The sequence below is a fragment of the Pangasianodon hypophthalmus genome, chromosome 16, assembly GCF_027358585.1.
Source record: "Pangasianodon hypophthalmus isolate fPanHyp1 chromosome 16, fPanHyp1.pri, whole genome shotgun sequence".
In the NCBI taxonomy this organism is placed as follows: Eukaryota; Metazoa; Chordata; class Actinopteri; order Siluriformes; family Pangasiidae; genus Pangasianodon; species Pangasianodon hypophthalmus.
The window spans coordinates 6102239-6118738 of record NC_069725.1 but is presented as its reverse complement, the minus strand read 5'-3'; the positions used below and the strand labels follow the sequence as shown (position 1 = coordinate 6118738).

The window sequence follows — 16500 nt, the reverse complement described above, 5'->3', positions numbered from 1 at the left end:
AATTCACCCTTTCTGTGAAAGCTGAGTGATGGTACAGGTGTGCTGTAGTGGGGAATGCAATGTGCAGGGCATGTGCCCTTGTAAAACAAGATTAAAAACCACCATACGATATACATGTGCTATTTCATTTAGATTTTTACCACAGAATTCTCTGAATTTGTTGCTGTGACACTAGTGATGTCTGCAAGACAAATCGCAGGTTTATATTAATGCACTCATTCTTATACGTTATTGTTTCTATAGTGATAGCTTACACAGGAACTTGTAGGGTAGGCACTCCACATGAACAGGTTTAAACCAACTGGAACTACCTTGTCTCATGGATGTTCAATAATTTTACATGCAACTATAAATGGATCAAATATACAATATTTTATTATGATAAAAAAAAAGGTTAGTGTTGGCAGATTCCTGTGGCTGCATCACACCACTCTGTCATTGATTATTTTCCTATAACAACGTCCTTGATGTGTTTTACATATATCCTTACATTTATTCTTTGGATGTAGGATTCTTAGCTTTGTAAAAGGTTTTTTTTTTTTTTTTTTACTATAATTACTGTGTGTAGTTATTAAATGTCAATTTTCTGGTAGACTTAAGAGGCAATGCCACAATTTTATCCCACAGTTTGTTGCCTCATATTTATTTATTTTTTCTTGTAGCTATCTAAGTGGATCTTACCCATGATCAAAGCAAAATGCAGCATGCCTCTTGTGTTTTTGCACAGTTATTGTCAGTGGGAGTGCACATGCTGCACTTCACACACTGAAACGATACACTGCCCTCTGCTGTCTCATTACTATCATCACTGACCTACTATTCACTACCTAATCACTAACCAGCACCTTGACCTGATTAAAATGAATACAGAGCCACAAAATGAATGATTTTCGTTTTTGATGTTTGATGCCCATATTTATCCAGGGCTCATTTCAAAGAACTCTCCAGACAATGAACTACCCAGGTTTTACTTTAAATAGCTACCAGAGTATTTTACTAATTGGCAGGATGGCATGTAGATCATAATTACTTTGTGATATAAAACTGCAGCCGCTCAGCCACACCTAAATCTCAAATGCCTGGATGCAAGGATGGTTCAGGCTCAGTTGGGAATTATAAAATACACAATTCTCAGATGGCAAGCCACATCATGCATAATCTTTAACATTTTATATGGAATTGTATTTAAAATGTGCTCTGATCCCTAAGCCTAAGCTTCCTGTCTCCAGGTCACAATGCCTTTCAGTAATCAGTGTTGTGTATTTAATGTAAATGGATGAAATGCCTCTAAACATGTGTGAGCAACAGTACTGAAAATAATGACAGAATGCAATATTTTCTGAAGTGGTATTTATGAAGAATGAAAGGAGCTTGTGTGAAAGTTTTTTTAGTATTTGTGCAACAGGTTGTATACAATGCCCTCCATAAATATTGGCACACTTCATATGTGAGCCATATATAACAGAAGACTCCCAAAACCTTTTTGTTGCCTTTAACCATGTCCTGTGTCCCTTGGGTATAAATATGAGGTTGCACAAAAATACAGCAGGTTTCCATGGGATATTTCTTTTGTCATCCATTACCACTGGAAAAACGAAGGAAATTTCAAGGCAAAAAAGAGATGGTTATTCTCCTGCACAAATCAGGTAATAAGTATAAAAAACACATAAGCAGTTATGTTTAGTAGTTACAGTTAAACAAAGCACATTTACAGCACAAAAAAAAGTTGCACATCTGGAAAAAGAGGGAAAATGCCAAGAATAGGACCACAATGTTCCTCCATACACAGAGGAGGATGATGAAGAAGGGAAAAATGGCCTAAAGATTAAAGTTGTGGATTTATACCGTTGGCTCAGAGGTTCTTATGAAGATTGATAGCATTATGAATTCTGCTAAGTACCAGGTTATTTCAACCCAAAACCTGGTTGCATCTGCCATGAGGTTTAGAGCTCTCAGTGAGTTGATGAGCTAGACATACTTCCAAATCAAAATAGAAATTGTTAAAAAAACACACACACATAGAAGATTCAGATGTGGTCCTTCTCCCAAACTCCAGTTATTCTATGACTCCGTGTGTACCTCTGCTTCATTAGTGTTAACATTTATATGGTCAACAGGTCCACTGTCAATTTCCATTCTTGTATGGTGTTGCCATTTGGCAACATGCCCCCAAAATACTTAGAAGACCTTTATTTTTAAGTCATCTTTAATGCAAAAAACAAACAAACAAACAAACAAACAGCAATATAACTTTTTTCTGAGAGTATCATAACGTATACAACAGAGCGTTTAGTTACTTAAACTTGCTGAGTTCAATTACTTATCTCACTAAATATTTGACATAACAATATTTTACATTGTAGACATACCTGGCCAAAGTTTAACTGTCTTTCTTTTAAAGTATAATGACTCATTTTATGTAGTGAGAAAATATGATAGCCAAAGATGACCTTGTGGAGGCAAGTGTTGCTTAATTTGCACTGCAAAAATTAAGAACCATTTTATCTTACATGCTAAGAACCATTTAAGCAGTCAGATGGTTCTCTGAAATTTTCACGGTTCTATATATAACCACTGTATTTACAAATGATCCCTTGAATAACCTTTTTCCTAAGAGTGTACTTTTAACTTTACATTAAATTAAAGAGTGAGACACAGTAACATGTTTGGGGGAACTGTTATGCAACTTCCTGCAAGTTACCCAACATCCCACCATCATCCATTATTAACAGTTAACCATGCATAATAGGTGTTTCTTAAAGACAGCCATCATGCTATAAATAGTGTACTGTGATGGCTTGGGACTGTGATTGCTGTGATGACTTTGGGGCTGCGGTTGCCACAAGCAGCTTTGTACACAGGACTCCAAAATGGACAGGTTTAACAAACCAAACTTCTTGTGAAAACTGTGATGAATTTACTGGTTGCACAATTGCACAGACATAGAAGGGATTTATTTATAACTACACTATCTGTTAGCACCCAGATGAGGATGGGTTCCCTTTTGAGTCTGGTTCCTCTAAAGGTTTCTTCCTCATATCGTCTTAGGGAGTTTTTCCTTGCCACCATCGCCGCTGGCTTGCTCATTAGGGATAAATTCACATAGTTACAATTTATTTTGGTTTAATTTAATTTGAATCGATTTATTTCTGTAAAGCTGCTTTGTGGCAATGTCCACTGTTAAAAGCGCTATACAAATAAAACTGAATTGAATTGAATAAATAGGCACAAGCGGTAAACTGTGATAGATAAATTAAATTATCTATTAATTAAATTAATTAAATTTAAATATGTGGTTAAGTAATTAATAAATAAATAAACATAATCTCGTTACAGGTATTTTCCAATTCATGTATGAACTTTCTGGTGTTTCCTTTCCGTTTTAGACCATGCCCACTTGGGGTTGAAATCTAAATCCCAATACAGATATGAATATTTGGAGCACAAAGCAGATACAGATAGTGTCATGGTGTTACACGCCTATAGCATACTATGATTTAGTCATGAAATAATATGAACATAATATAGAACTAAAACAGAACTCAAGAGGAAATTTGCAAATTTTATACTTGTAATTTTTAAATGAGTGGAGCAAGAGGTATTAATAATATAAAATAAAATAAAATAAAATAGTCATTTTAATATACAGGAGGATGTAGTGCATCCGAATGGCACAACAGAAAAGGGGCACATCCAGAGATGGCTAGGGCTAGCTCAAATCCTAATGATGCCACAGCCATCCGTGGCCAGGAGCCCAAGAGAGCAGAATGGTAGCTGTTGTGTGATAGGGGAGAGATGCTTGATGGGTGGGAATCGGCCATGAATAAATTAAGGAGGAAATCAGGGAAAAAAAAAAAATTGGATAAGGTTTACCTCAAGGTCTTTTAATTCTTACACTTACACAAAATCTGCAGTCTGGCTTTCCTTTACATACATGCCAAATGGTTTAGAAGTTTAGAAGTCATGTTTGGTCTTTTTTGTATGGTTCATTGACAGGTCTGTAAATTTGCATAATGTCTTACTTTATAACCTCTTTAGACTTCTTAAGGGAGTCTAAAGAGGCACATTCCTAAAAAAAATAATGTATTAATATTCATAGATCACTTTTAATCGTTACTTGTCATGCATTTGAAGTGGTTCTTGAAGTAAAAAAGAGCAGTTTGATTGCTCCAGGTGTTAGCATAACGGAACTTAGAATATTCCTTATCAGTTTCTGATTGTCCGAATGGCAACATCTCTTTGATCTTTGATGCATGGTTGATTATAACATCATCACAGGAACCCACATGGAGAACACCAAGGCCATCAACAAAAAACTCTAGAGTTGGAGGAAATTTTAATAAACATAAAGGTGAAACAAGAACCTTTCCAGTCACGAAACTGACCATATCATGCATTACATTTATTTAGCAATAAATGACAGACATTTTAATTTGACTTCAAACTGCTTACCTATGTGTGCGATCCGTGCCAGGCGAGGGTCAAAGCCCACTTGCCGCACCTTGTCGGTACGTGCCATGAAGAAGTTAATGACGGCATCTGTTACTACACAATTAGGGAAGCCCTCGAGAACATGATAGAAGCCCTTTCTAATGTGTAAACAATCTCCATCTTCTTCACCTTTTTCTGTTGAGATAGTATGGCGGTAGGTGGCAGTGTATCCCGTCACCTCCCTGACTGCCCCTCCTACCTGAGTGCATGCAAGCAAACACACAAGCACACTTACAATACAGGACATAAAATATAAAGAAGGGTCACATTCAAATAGACAAAAATTTTGCGCCAATGTCTTGTCAAAGGGTCTTAGATATACTTGCTCTTGCTGGTAGGGGCGGCAAATTGTCCAGCTTAGATTCTTAGAATTGTCTTTAAAATATAGTAACACTTTGAGAAGGTGCATTCCTTGACAAAGGCACTTAACAGATACTGTAAAGACAGTCTCTGGTGAGTGCAAGACCGAAACAAAATCTTGCAGCTGTAGGAATATGCAAAGCTCTCTGGGAGAGAGAAAGCAGGGAAATGAAACTTCTTGAAACCTTGGGTGTGTGTGCAGAATGTAAATTTTCATGAGAGGAAAAAGAAATTGTTTTAGTCTAAATGTCTAATGTGTACATGTGCATAGGTGACACATGGCATTTTTCCAACACAGGACAACCACTTTAAAAAATATTTGGTGATTCAGTGATATATTATCAATGATTTAATCTACTGAAATGAGGCTACATAATAACAGGACATATAACTCAGATTTGTGTCAAAAACACATCAGCCAAAAAGAGAACAGCTTTATAAATAGTAAGCAAGAGCAAACAAAAAAGAGCATAAAAGCATTAGTTGCAGTGATTCTTTAACATGAGTGCTCCCTTTCAAGTTGCTACTTTGCATATGTGCAATGTAAGTAAATTGGAATGAAGACAGGACAAAATAATTTTTTAGCAAGACTATGTAAGCTGATTTTAGTGATTTTAGAGAGTAAAAAGGCAAAGCAAGTCATCTTATTTCTCTTACCAGGTCTAAACTGGTGCTCTCTAAAACATCTACCATTTTCTCCAACTTTGTGTTAGAGGTGAAGATGAAGTCATCATCCACCCACAGCACGTACTTAGTGGTCACCTGAGAGACAGCGAGATTACGCCCAGCAAACCAACCCTGTGGTAAAGTTTAAAAGGTTAGTCAAAAAACTAACTGAGCTTTGGGCTCTGAAAACTAGCCAGGATCAAGCACTTTAGCTGAGTGGGATTGGAAGTACGTGCAACTAGTTGTCCCTGAGCCACCTTGTAAGTTGGGCCCTAAATGCCACCACCAAAAAGGTCACTGAGTTGATCCAGGAAGTACTGATCCATCACATGCATACTTCCATGTTCCCATTGCTCCAGAACACAGGTGCTTCTTGAGGTTTGCCTTCCTGGGACAGGTGTACAAGTTCTCCCCTTCAGCCTGTCTCTTGCTGTTCTCAAGATGCATGCAGGCTGTCTTGTCACCTCTGAGGGCCAGAGGTGTCAGTGCTCTTCCATACTTGGACAATGGGCTCCTCTGTGCCTCCACCAGAGAGCAAGCTTTATGGGACACTCAGGGTGGTGTGGTGCAACAGTTGTGCAGAGGGCATTTCCTCGTTCACTGATCCTGCCCATGCTGCACAGCATTCAGCAGTCGAACCACTGCTGCTGCAGTAGAGTCCTGCTCATAACCCTGAGGCAGTCAGCAAAGCCCTGGTTCCCACTGCTACTTTCACTAGTGAGGGGAACTCCCAGGGAACTTCCCTAATGAGTTGACTTACTGTAACGAGATTTTTATGTTACTGGTATTTGTACCAGTGGGAAACATTCTGCAAATGGTGTGCACTATCCAGGGTCTAAAGTGTTAACCTTTTTACAGGTACTGCTGAATAATGGCAAGTCTCCATGAAGGTGTATGTGGCAGACATCTCAGCTCATCACGACACATCATGACCACTCAACAGACCAACTGTCATGGCGCTACAAGTGTCTTTTCCTCATGGGCACTACTGGGGGATGTGCTGCGTTGGGAACTTATAATGAGTACTACTTCACTGTCATAATATGATTTTGTGGTAAACGTCCCAGCCTAGTGGCCTGCAGTGGTGTTTTAAAATGAGGAGGCAGTATATATATATATTAGTGCTGGGAAACGATTAAATTTTTAATCGCAATTAATCACATTGTTAAGCGTAAAATTAAATAATGAATTCAAAAGTAGTGTATTGTGCACTTTTATTTTAAAAGTACTGCTATATGAACAAAAGTGCAATAACATTTGGTTTGCAAACACTTTAAACAGATAAGGTGCTTTTTACAGCAGTATTCCCTTTACACAGTAGCAATTAAAAATTTTAATTTAAAATATTTCTTGTAAATCTCAACTTAAACATTAATGTAATTAAATTAAATATAAAACCAAAGCTATCTGCCAATGCCAGGGCAGTAACATTAGTTAATGCACTGTGAACAAACATGAACTAACAATGAACAGCTGTATTTTTATTAACTAACGTTAACAAAGATGAATAAATACTGTAATAAATGTTCATTGTTTGTTCATGTTAGTTAACACATTAACTATTGTTAACAAATGACACCTTATTGTGAAGTGTTACTAATATTATTTTATTTGTGAACTGATGTTCAGCTCTTTTTAATAGTCAGCTTATTTTCGGCTCATCGTCATAAAAGCTCTGTAAACACAAACACAGACACGAAGATATATCTTTCATTTCATCAAGCTGAATGCTCACTAAAAACTAACAGTCATCACGTTTTCACGCCATTTCAAGTTTTCATTTTTGACGTGACACAAAGCAGTGCTATCTAAGCGGGTGAGTTGTTTACTTACTTTTTAATTAGTCAGTAACGCCATCATTTTGTCCATTCAGGCCGAGAGCTCGAAAGTAAAGAAGAGGCGGGATTTATCGAACGAACCTATCACATCCAATCATAACCGATCATATCCAATCATAACCTATCACAAGAAACTGCCTCCCTTGCCTCCTCGGAGGAAACGCCCCTGGTCCCACCCAGATAGCAACAAAATCTGGGTGAGATCTGGCTTACTTTAGGCCCTTCTGGTTTAATTCTGGCACAGTTTTTTTTTCTCACAGTCTTGTGTGAAACAGCATTAGGCTGAGCTCTGGCATGGGTTTGCAGCTTAAGGGCCATTCGAGGGGAGTGGGCCGTGGTGGTATGTGGGCCTAATTTCAACCAGATAAGGCCCACAACCTGTTTCGCTATCTGGGCAGCATATGTGCACATGCGCGAGAGTATAGCAGTATTAAACACCACAGTTACATTCGAACCGAGTGTTCATCTAGTCTGAAATCTTTTCAGACTGACTACATTTGACTGCTTCCTCCACCATCTGCCTTCATCTCCTTACTATCTGCATCACTATTTTTCAACCGCCCAACTAGTTGACATTCCCACAGTGGCAACTTAGTCAACTAGTCGACTAGTCTATACAACCCAAAGTGAATGTTTAGTTAAACACTTTATTATATTAATAATTTGCAGTTAGCATCATCATATACTATATCTTCCTGATACATTCAGTATACATGACAGTGTGTTCAAGTCTATCTATTTTTAATGACAGCAGGCAACAAGATTACTGACATGATTATTGACTTATAATTAGAAAATTGACAGATAATTAGAACATGATGTTTTTCTTAATTATTCCATCTTTGTCAAGATAGGCAAAATAGAGTGTTTATGTTTACATTTATTCAGTTTGGTGAGATGGCATGGGACATTATGTTGAAGTGACATTTAAAGATTAAACATATGGCTCTTACATTAATTCCACTTTAAATTCATGTCTATCTTATGATAATCCTTTAAAGATCAACTAACCATTTATATTATACTGTAGGCCAATGAAATTCTTTACCTTTCTGTAAGGCATGATGTAGTGCTCTATGTAAGGGCCAGTTACAGGCTTAGGATGCTCGCTGTCGTCAGCTATAACTATTGTGACCGTTGGATAGAACTGTCGAATGCTGTCAATCAAATCCTGAAGCTTGTCATAACGCAGAAATGTTTTTGTAGCAATGGTAACAAGCGTGTCTATGTTGTATTCTAGACGAACAGAAAAGTAAAAAGTAATTATGTTTTAGTTTTAATTTTATTTATATGCTTCATGTTACATAATTACATGTCAGGACCTGTATGAATTACCTCCTTTAGGTCCAGTAGGTCCAGGATCATAGAGTTTAGGAGTAAATTCATGTTGGATTTTAATGGTGAAGGATGCTTGGAATCCATGAGTTCTAAATTGCACTGGTTTATAAAAAATAAAGGGATTGGTTATCCATATAAATTGGGTTAGTAAAAGACAACACTACAAAGTACAGAAAAAATCTTATGTCTCCATAAATCACCATAAAAGCAATCATCCAACCTCATGCAATATACATAAACATTTCTACCATTTTGTGAAATGACAGAAGGGTTGAAAGGTAAGGCTCCATTTTAATCAGTCAGCTTGATAACATTGTCACAGTTTATCTGGTTTCGTTAACAGCCTCCATTTAAAAGCCATATCTTGCACCATATGGCAGCTCACCTATGTCTGCAGTACTGGGATGAAAAATTATATTTGTGTAAGTGACGAACTGCAGCTGTCTGTTAAGTGCAGATAGAAGTGGGCTGGAGAGGTTCATGTGCATTGTTCCTTCCCCGTTTATGTGGACATTTTCCACCAAGGCTGCTACATCAAATGTACCCATACTAGCAACAAAATTCACCTGCAACAAACAGAGAAGTCAGCAGTACTGTAGCTGTTTTTCAGTTGTCTAAATAAATACATGCAAAGTAGATAAATACAAAGGAATGTTTTGCCAGAATCCTGTATAGGAATACATAAAATCCTGTACTGATTAAAAATAGGGACAAACTTTACAAAGAGAGTTTTTGATTATAATCATATTTAAATACAGAATGCCTAAACCAATGTAGCCAACATGTAGCAATTGTAAACATAGTGGAATAAGAACAATTGGAAAACTTACTGAATAAACCTTCCTTGACTTAAGTTTCAGACCCAGCCCTTAGTATAAGAAAAAGAAATTACATTGGGACTTGCAAAATGTTTTATTCCTCTTATACAACAGCACTTTAACAATTATTATTTTTTATATTAATTAAAGAATGACACATCATACTTTATTTATCAGTTTATAATTACAGTTAATGCTGTGGAATGTCCATGAGACAATATGTTATCACAGTTATAGCAGCTATAAACAGTCATTCATGCATTCATGCTTCTCTTTTTTCTCTTTAATGAAATTATGACAAAAATCAGCTTGTTATTTTACTGAGAATAACAACTTTCCCGAGGCGGAAAAAAAAAACATACTATCTGTTTGAGACTCCTTCCGTAAATGTTAAAAGACTCCTTACAGAAGGCATATCCATGAATATATAATTACATAATGTTTTTTTTTAACTTACAGATTTATATACAATTAACCATAATATTAATAGTGGCTCTCACCAGGAATTAAAGTAGACTTTTTAGGCCGGACCTGCAAACCCTGGATGGGGTACTGAAGAGGAATATTTGCCTCAGCAATGATAAGAAGATTTGCTGCTGTATTTGATCTGCAAGTCCAAAAAGCCAGCAGAAAGTACTTGGAAGCGTTTCAAGAAGCACATGTTTAAAATTTAAGAGAGCAGTGGTCACTTTATGAAAACACATGACGCAGAATATCCTGTGAGTAGCAGAGCAGCTAATAAAACAGCAACAACGTTACAACTGAATTCTTATTATTGATGCATTAATTTGTCTTTAGTCACCGCTTTATCTTGGTCAGTGTGAATACGGAGCCTATCCTGGGAACACTGGGTGGAAGGCAGGGACACACAGATGGACACCAGTCCATCACACACAAACCTTCACATGCTCCTTTACATTATGTGCAATTTGAGTAGAATCCACCTACCACTAAACTCCTGACTTACAGTAACCCGGGCTCAGGATTGAACCTCAGATCCTGGAACAGGACCCTTGAACCAGGCTCCCTGCAAGACCCTTTAGTCTGGTATTAAAAATTACCACAGTGTGTGAACAAGACCTGACTACAACCAATAACAATATTTAACAGTAGAAAACTTATGGAAATGCTTTTTATTAAGTTTATAAACTTGCCTAGGCTTCTGTAAGTAGATTCGTACTCATGGTATTTATTATATTCATGTTTTAAATTAAATTAAATGCATCTTAAATAAATAAATGTCACTTGTTTTTAGACAATCAGTGTGATAGAGTCTTTCAGTGAAATTGTAATAAAATTTTTAAATGCAATTTTCTCCTTTTGGGGAGGGGGTGTTAGGTGGAGCATCAGATTTTAAAATGCTAGAACTGTACTTGTGGTTGAGATACATGCAAAGAGAAACATATTTTAATTCAGGAAAACATGTAGTTTTCAAGTTTATTTAGTGGAAAATGTCAAAATTTCACCATGTAAATGGTTTTCCTGGGCCCTCACAACCAACCAACCAACCAACAAACAAAAATCTTACATATCCTATGCTCAGTCTTAGATATCCTACACTCCCTTTGTGCATGACTGAAACACCTGGCTTAGTGTAGGAGGAAACACTTCAAACAAAGCCAGCTGCTGGTTGCCACCTCACCTCCTCAGAAAGCTGTTGTACTCATGGTGTCTGCGCTTCTTTATTTCTTCCAGCTCTGTTTCTCTGAATGCAGTGTGCAAAGCCGCAGCACCCACCCGAGGAAACAACAGGTCACTGAAGGGCACATTAAAACTCCTTGTGTCTCCTTCACAAACACATCCATTTCTGCTGCACGAAATGCAAAAAAATACATATTTTTAAGTGGTTTTAGGTGAAAAAGCAACAGATGCGGCCAAAAAAGTTAATAAAGCAGCTCTAATAATAATGACATTTTCTTCATTCATCTTAAATAATGATGCCTCGTAATGAAGTGGTCAAAATTTTGCTTATGCAGCATCATTGTGCAGGCAGATTTATCTCACAAACCTGCTCTGATGCAGCATTAATGGGAAGTAGCATAACCAGAATGGGGCGAAGGTTGATAAATCAGCATGTACTGACAGCTTATGCTCTTTACTTTCTGACTTACACCATTACGTGCTGTTGATAATGATTGTTATAGCTAAAATTAAATGTGCTAAAGTGCAATAATCAATTTTTTATTTCTTATTCATACAAATAACCTGGAAATATGTAGAACATGATAAAAAATTATTATTTAAGCCATGGCCTCAGTCTAAGTGTATTAAGTGTTTGAGAATTGCTTGTTTGTGTTTACACTGGCCTGTCAGTCATTTCATAGACACAGAAAGAAATGGCTGAAATAGGTAAATATGTACTGCAGCCAGATAATTCTTCTGTAAAAAAAAAACAAAAAAAAAAACACACTGAGCTTCAAAAAAACTTAACAACGAGAAATGCGGTAAAACCAGAATAAACACTGGCAGTGCTTTTCCATGATGGAGTAAATTATTGCTGGTGAAAGAGATGCAGCTGGATACATAATTAGCAACGTTGCTCCTGAACGCATATGTAAACACAATCTGCATTTTCACATAAAGAAGAGGGAAGATACATTTTTATCACTTAGAGAGCCAGGTAATGCAATGCTTTGGATGAATCACCTTCACAAAAATGTATGTAATGCTAGCTAACTCCCATGCAGCTAAGGATGCCAGAGCTTAAATCTCATAAGAACTCATTTCAAAGAAAAACAGGACAGAAAATATACTCCTAACTATTCTCATAAATCAGTATGAGCTGAATTTCATGCGGGCTTTGAAGCCTTTGAATGGCCTAATGATGTAGCTAATGCTAACAAAGCAAAAGAAGCTAATGTCAGAGCTTAAAGCTCATGAGAACTCATTACAAGCGAAAACAGCACAACTAAAGCACCTTTGTCCATTCTTGAGCCATATTTTGTGTGTTTATAGTTACAACCTGCCTTTCAAGCTGTTGAATCATCTAGTGTGTTGCTATCAATGCTAACAATGCTAATACCAGAGCTTAAAGGTAATGAGAGCTTATTATACAGAAAAACAGGATCGCATAGGCACTCGCCAATTTTCATTAAAATGGTATGAGCTGAATTTTTTAGTGTCATAACTTGGCTTTCAAGCAGCTGAATGGCTGAGTGTGCTCTATAGATGCAGTTGCAGATGCAGTGTCAGACAAAGGGGCAAGGCAAGAGCCAAACGAGGCAGGGCAAAGGTCAAAACCACAGAGTAGCTATCTAGAAGACAAGAGTTATGGCAGTCTGGGGGGTCAGAGTCTGTGCTGGATGTTACAAATACACCTTATTATCTTGTGTATGTGTAATCACGCCACAAAACTAAGTACAAATGAAGCATCTATATTTAGAATAAGTGTGTGGTTTATAAACCTCGGATTATTATGAAATGTATTGCTTAATCGAGGGTGCTCGTTTGGAGTCTTGTCAGTAGTAAAGATGTTTGGGGGACATCAACATTAACCAGCATTACTTTTTTCCTTGAAAAAAAAAAAAAAATTGCCCACTACTGGTAAGTGTTTCCAGTGTTTTTGTCTTATATACCTGGAGGAAAATGTGTTCTCTGGTCCATCAAAAGCATAACTACGTTTAGTCAGGTCACTAGCCTGCGTACAAATACCACTTATTGAAAATTCTTAGGGCATTTCTGTAATGCATTTTCAAAAAGTAGCTTACGCTGCAGATGCTCCGAAATATTGGAGAAGTAGTTGCAGGTTACATTGAAGTGGTAATATTGACAAAGCAACATGATGTATATTGTGTAATGTGCTCTGTGGTCTGTCTGGTAAGTCAGTTAGATTGCAACCTTCAATATCCTGAAACTTGTGGCCAGAAAAATGTACAAAGCATATCAGATGCTCAGTGAGCCAAGGGAGAAGTGAATCTGAGGCTGAGACTAATTAGCCTGCATTTGGATGATAGTCGAAAACAAAATAATGGAAGCTAGATGGTTAATAAACACAGACAAATTACAACTATGCAATAGCAAAGTGCATCAGGCATTACTTTTTTCAAAATCAAATTATCAAGTTGTTGAGGCATTAATCTGTTGCTATATCAAGTTATATATTGGTGTGCACATCTCTTAATTAGGTTAATGACAGATCAATGATTATTTATCTTAATTTATCTTAAATATCAGTTACAGTATCAGTATCAGGAACAGTTTTGTTTATGCAAAGACCAAATCAAATAACATTTTTTCCTAAAAAAAATAATAATGAACTGCTATAATGACATGAAAATGAGTACAAAATGTAAGCATTTCTAATGCACATTGATCACCGTTTAAAAAAAAAAAAAAGGAGTGACATATTAACCTGAAGCTAAGGCTCTTCATGTTATAACAGGCTGTAAAGATTCCACCATCAGACAACCGCAAATTCACCCCTTCCATAGTGGACCCTGCTTAAAAGCCAGCTTGGTAGCTATTGGTGCAACAAGCATAGTCTTGCACAAGCATGAAAAATTGCTTTAACCCATGTCCATGCCTTTTTTTTCTTTTCAAAGTATGAAGGCACCATAAATAAAATAAAATAGATTTTTAATTTGCTGGTTTATGGCTTATATAAACATATGAAGGATATTTTCTCTGTTGACCTGAAGGAGATCAACAGTTAAATATTTAGGAGACTTTTAAATGATGTTCATAATCCCAGAGTCAATTGCTATGAGAGAGTCTACTCACCGTGCTGTAGTTTCTTTGAGGTGGTAGGGAATACTGTTGTCACTGTTCTTCAACTGTTCATTATGTTCAAGAAGCTTCTCTATAGTGGAGTTTAGTCTTTTTTGACTGTGTATCACAGTTGAAGCACTTGGGGTCCGATGAAGAAAGAGAACAGCTACTAATAGTCCTAGTATCACAAAACTCACCAAAACCTTCACTCTCTGCACACGCATGATGACCTATAGATCACAGAGATGAGGTAGTGGATGATACCCAGAATTTTAGATCACCAATTCAGCAAACATACACCTTTTGTGGTTGTGTGCAGATTAGGCAAAAAAAACAAACAAACAAAAAAAAAACAATGGGCCAGTATTCTGTTTGCCACAAACATGTTCCACTTCCTGTTAATGCACCTAATACAGCTTCATGACAGCCTGCCTATTGTCTGTGGGAGGCCATTAAAACTGAACAGAACGACACTGACATGTCCATGTGTAAAGGCCCGGCTGCACCAAAGTTTACCCCAAACACTTCATTATTTGAAAAAAGAGAAGGAAAAGCTAATGTGTATTAATTTGTGTTGCATGTTGTTTCAGTCTTTAATTGCTTGGTACCTTTTTATTCATTGCTAAAATAAAAATACTACATTTCCTAGAGTTTTTTTTGGAAAGTGCATGAAGCGTAATATTAACATTATGATTCCTAAGTTTGTGGCATAAAAGAACGTTACTCAGTTTGTATGTACGCATATAGTGCAATAGTCCATTTATTAGATTTACTTTACATGATATTATCTGCACAATTTGAAATCTATCAGAACTAAAAGTAACAGGACTTCTTGAGACGGCTTTACAATGTACCAACACCTTCTTACTCCAAACGAGTCAAATATTGAAGCATGAGCAGAAGCCTTTAGCATCACTGCACAGTTTTTTCATTTGCGGTTTTACACTATTTTCATGCGCTTGGTAATTCTACTGTTATCCATGTTATACATACAAAATAAAATAATTCAAATGAATGAATTAAATTAATTATTTCAATTCAATACTGAAAATATTTGCCCCACATCAAACACATGCATAGAAAATCAACAAGCCAACAAACCAAACTGGCCATTATGAATTTTCTGAGATCCCAAGCTTTCACCACACAATAATTTTTTTATTTGAGATTTATAATTTAGCAGTACTGTAACATTTGAACACTGTATCAAATGTCAGTAGCATATGTGTTACATAAGTGACTAAAAACCGAAGAAATATGACTTACCAGTCTAGTGGGAAGAGTGAGCTTTCATTGCTTGACAGAGCTTCACAAAATGTCAGGAGGCGTGTTTGAAAGGGCGTGGTCAGCTTCATGGGTAAGACTTTAGATTACCGTTCCATCATTAATGAATAACTACACAGGAACAAATGAGTAATGCAATATTAACATTCTAGTAACTACTATCAACTAACTCTTATTAATTATAGAAACTCTTAGTAAGTAATAGCTGTAGTTCCCTATTACCTAAACACCAACTACTAGGAGAAGGAGAACTACTCACTAACCATGGATAATTTTAAAGAAATGGCTTTTTAAATGCAGATTTCGAGACGTTACTCCTGTGGCCAATTTTCTGTCATCCCTCTGAACTTCATTCTTATTTGTATCTATTTTTTATATATTATTATTACTACTTAAATAAATAGAAGACAGCTTAGGGCCACACTTCTCACTGAATGACTAGAGAGTCATAGAGACTACTGGAACATTTCTAGAGTTATCAGCCATACCCCAAATGACAAACAAATTATAAGCTATGCATTGATTTATTTATTTAACATACCTCGCCGAAATATATGGTTCTATGTATGTTTCCTACTTCAGTTTTCTTTTGGATAGCTCTCCTAACCATTATGAATAGTTAGAAGATTCTCTACGTTAGGATTAGGTTTTCATTAATAACTATTGTAAGAATCATGGTAGCTCACTAATCATGGCTTGTGTTACTACATCCTTCTAAAGGAATAACTAGCCATTTGGAACAGTATTCTAAAGTGAAGATCATGATAACTCCCTAGTAATGACTCAAATGTTACCAAATCCGTCAGAAGAAATTACTATGCAAAACCTTACAAAAACGTACAAAAAAGTGAAATGGCTTCACTTTTTGATAGCACGTGATATTTATTCATCATGACTGAAGAAAAAACAGCACAGTGTCATGCAGGGCAACCTGTTGTGACACTCCCTCTACACGGAAAGAATGTCTTAGCTACTGAGCCACATATTACAGCTGACTT

The 16500-nt window shown here is 36.6% G+C and overlaps 1 protein-coding gene across 3 annotated transcripts; it reads right to left on the bottom strand.

Moving 5' to 3' along the window:
• Window positions 1–116: 116 nt before the first annotated feature.
• On the bottom strand, window positions 117–15591 carry LOC113530881 (beta-1,4 N-acetylgalactosaminyltransferase 1-like). 3 transcript variants are annotated; one of them, XM_053240868.1, is made up of 11 exons: window positions 15485–15590; window positions 14231–14448; window positions 11154–11321; window positions 10012–10118; window positions 9524–9561; window positions 9079–9259; window positions 8691–8792; window positions 8404–8591; window positions 5509–5649; window positions 4453–4690; window positions 117–4318 (listed from the first exon to the last, which is right to left on the bottom strand). In XM_053240868.1, the coding sequence occupies exons 2-11, from the start codon at window positions 14440–14442 to the stop codon at window positions 4107–4109; spliced, it is 1587 nt and encodes a 528-aa protein (XP_053096843.1). In that variant the 5' UTR covers window positions 14443–14448; window positions 15485–15590; the 3' UTR covers window positions 117–4106. The 3 variants fall into 3 exon arrangements, with proteins under 3 accessions (XP_053096843.1, XP_053096844.1, XP_053096845.1); XM_053240869.1 differs by having other exon boundaries at window positions 11154–11318; XM_053240870.1 differs by lacking the exon at window positions 5509–5649 and having other exon boundaries at window positions 15485–15591.
• Between the last annotated feature and the right edge of the window lie 909 nt (window positions 15592–16500).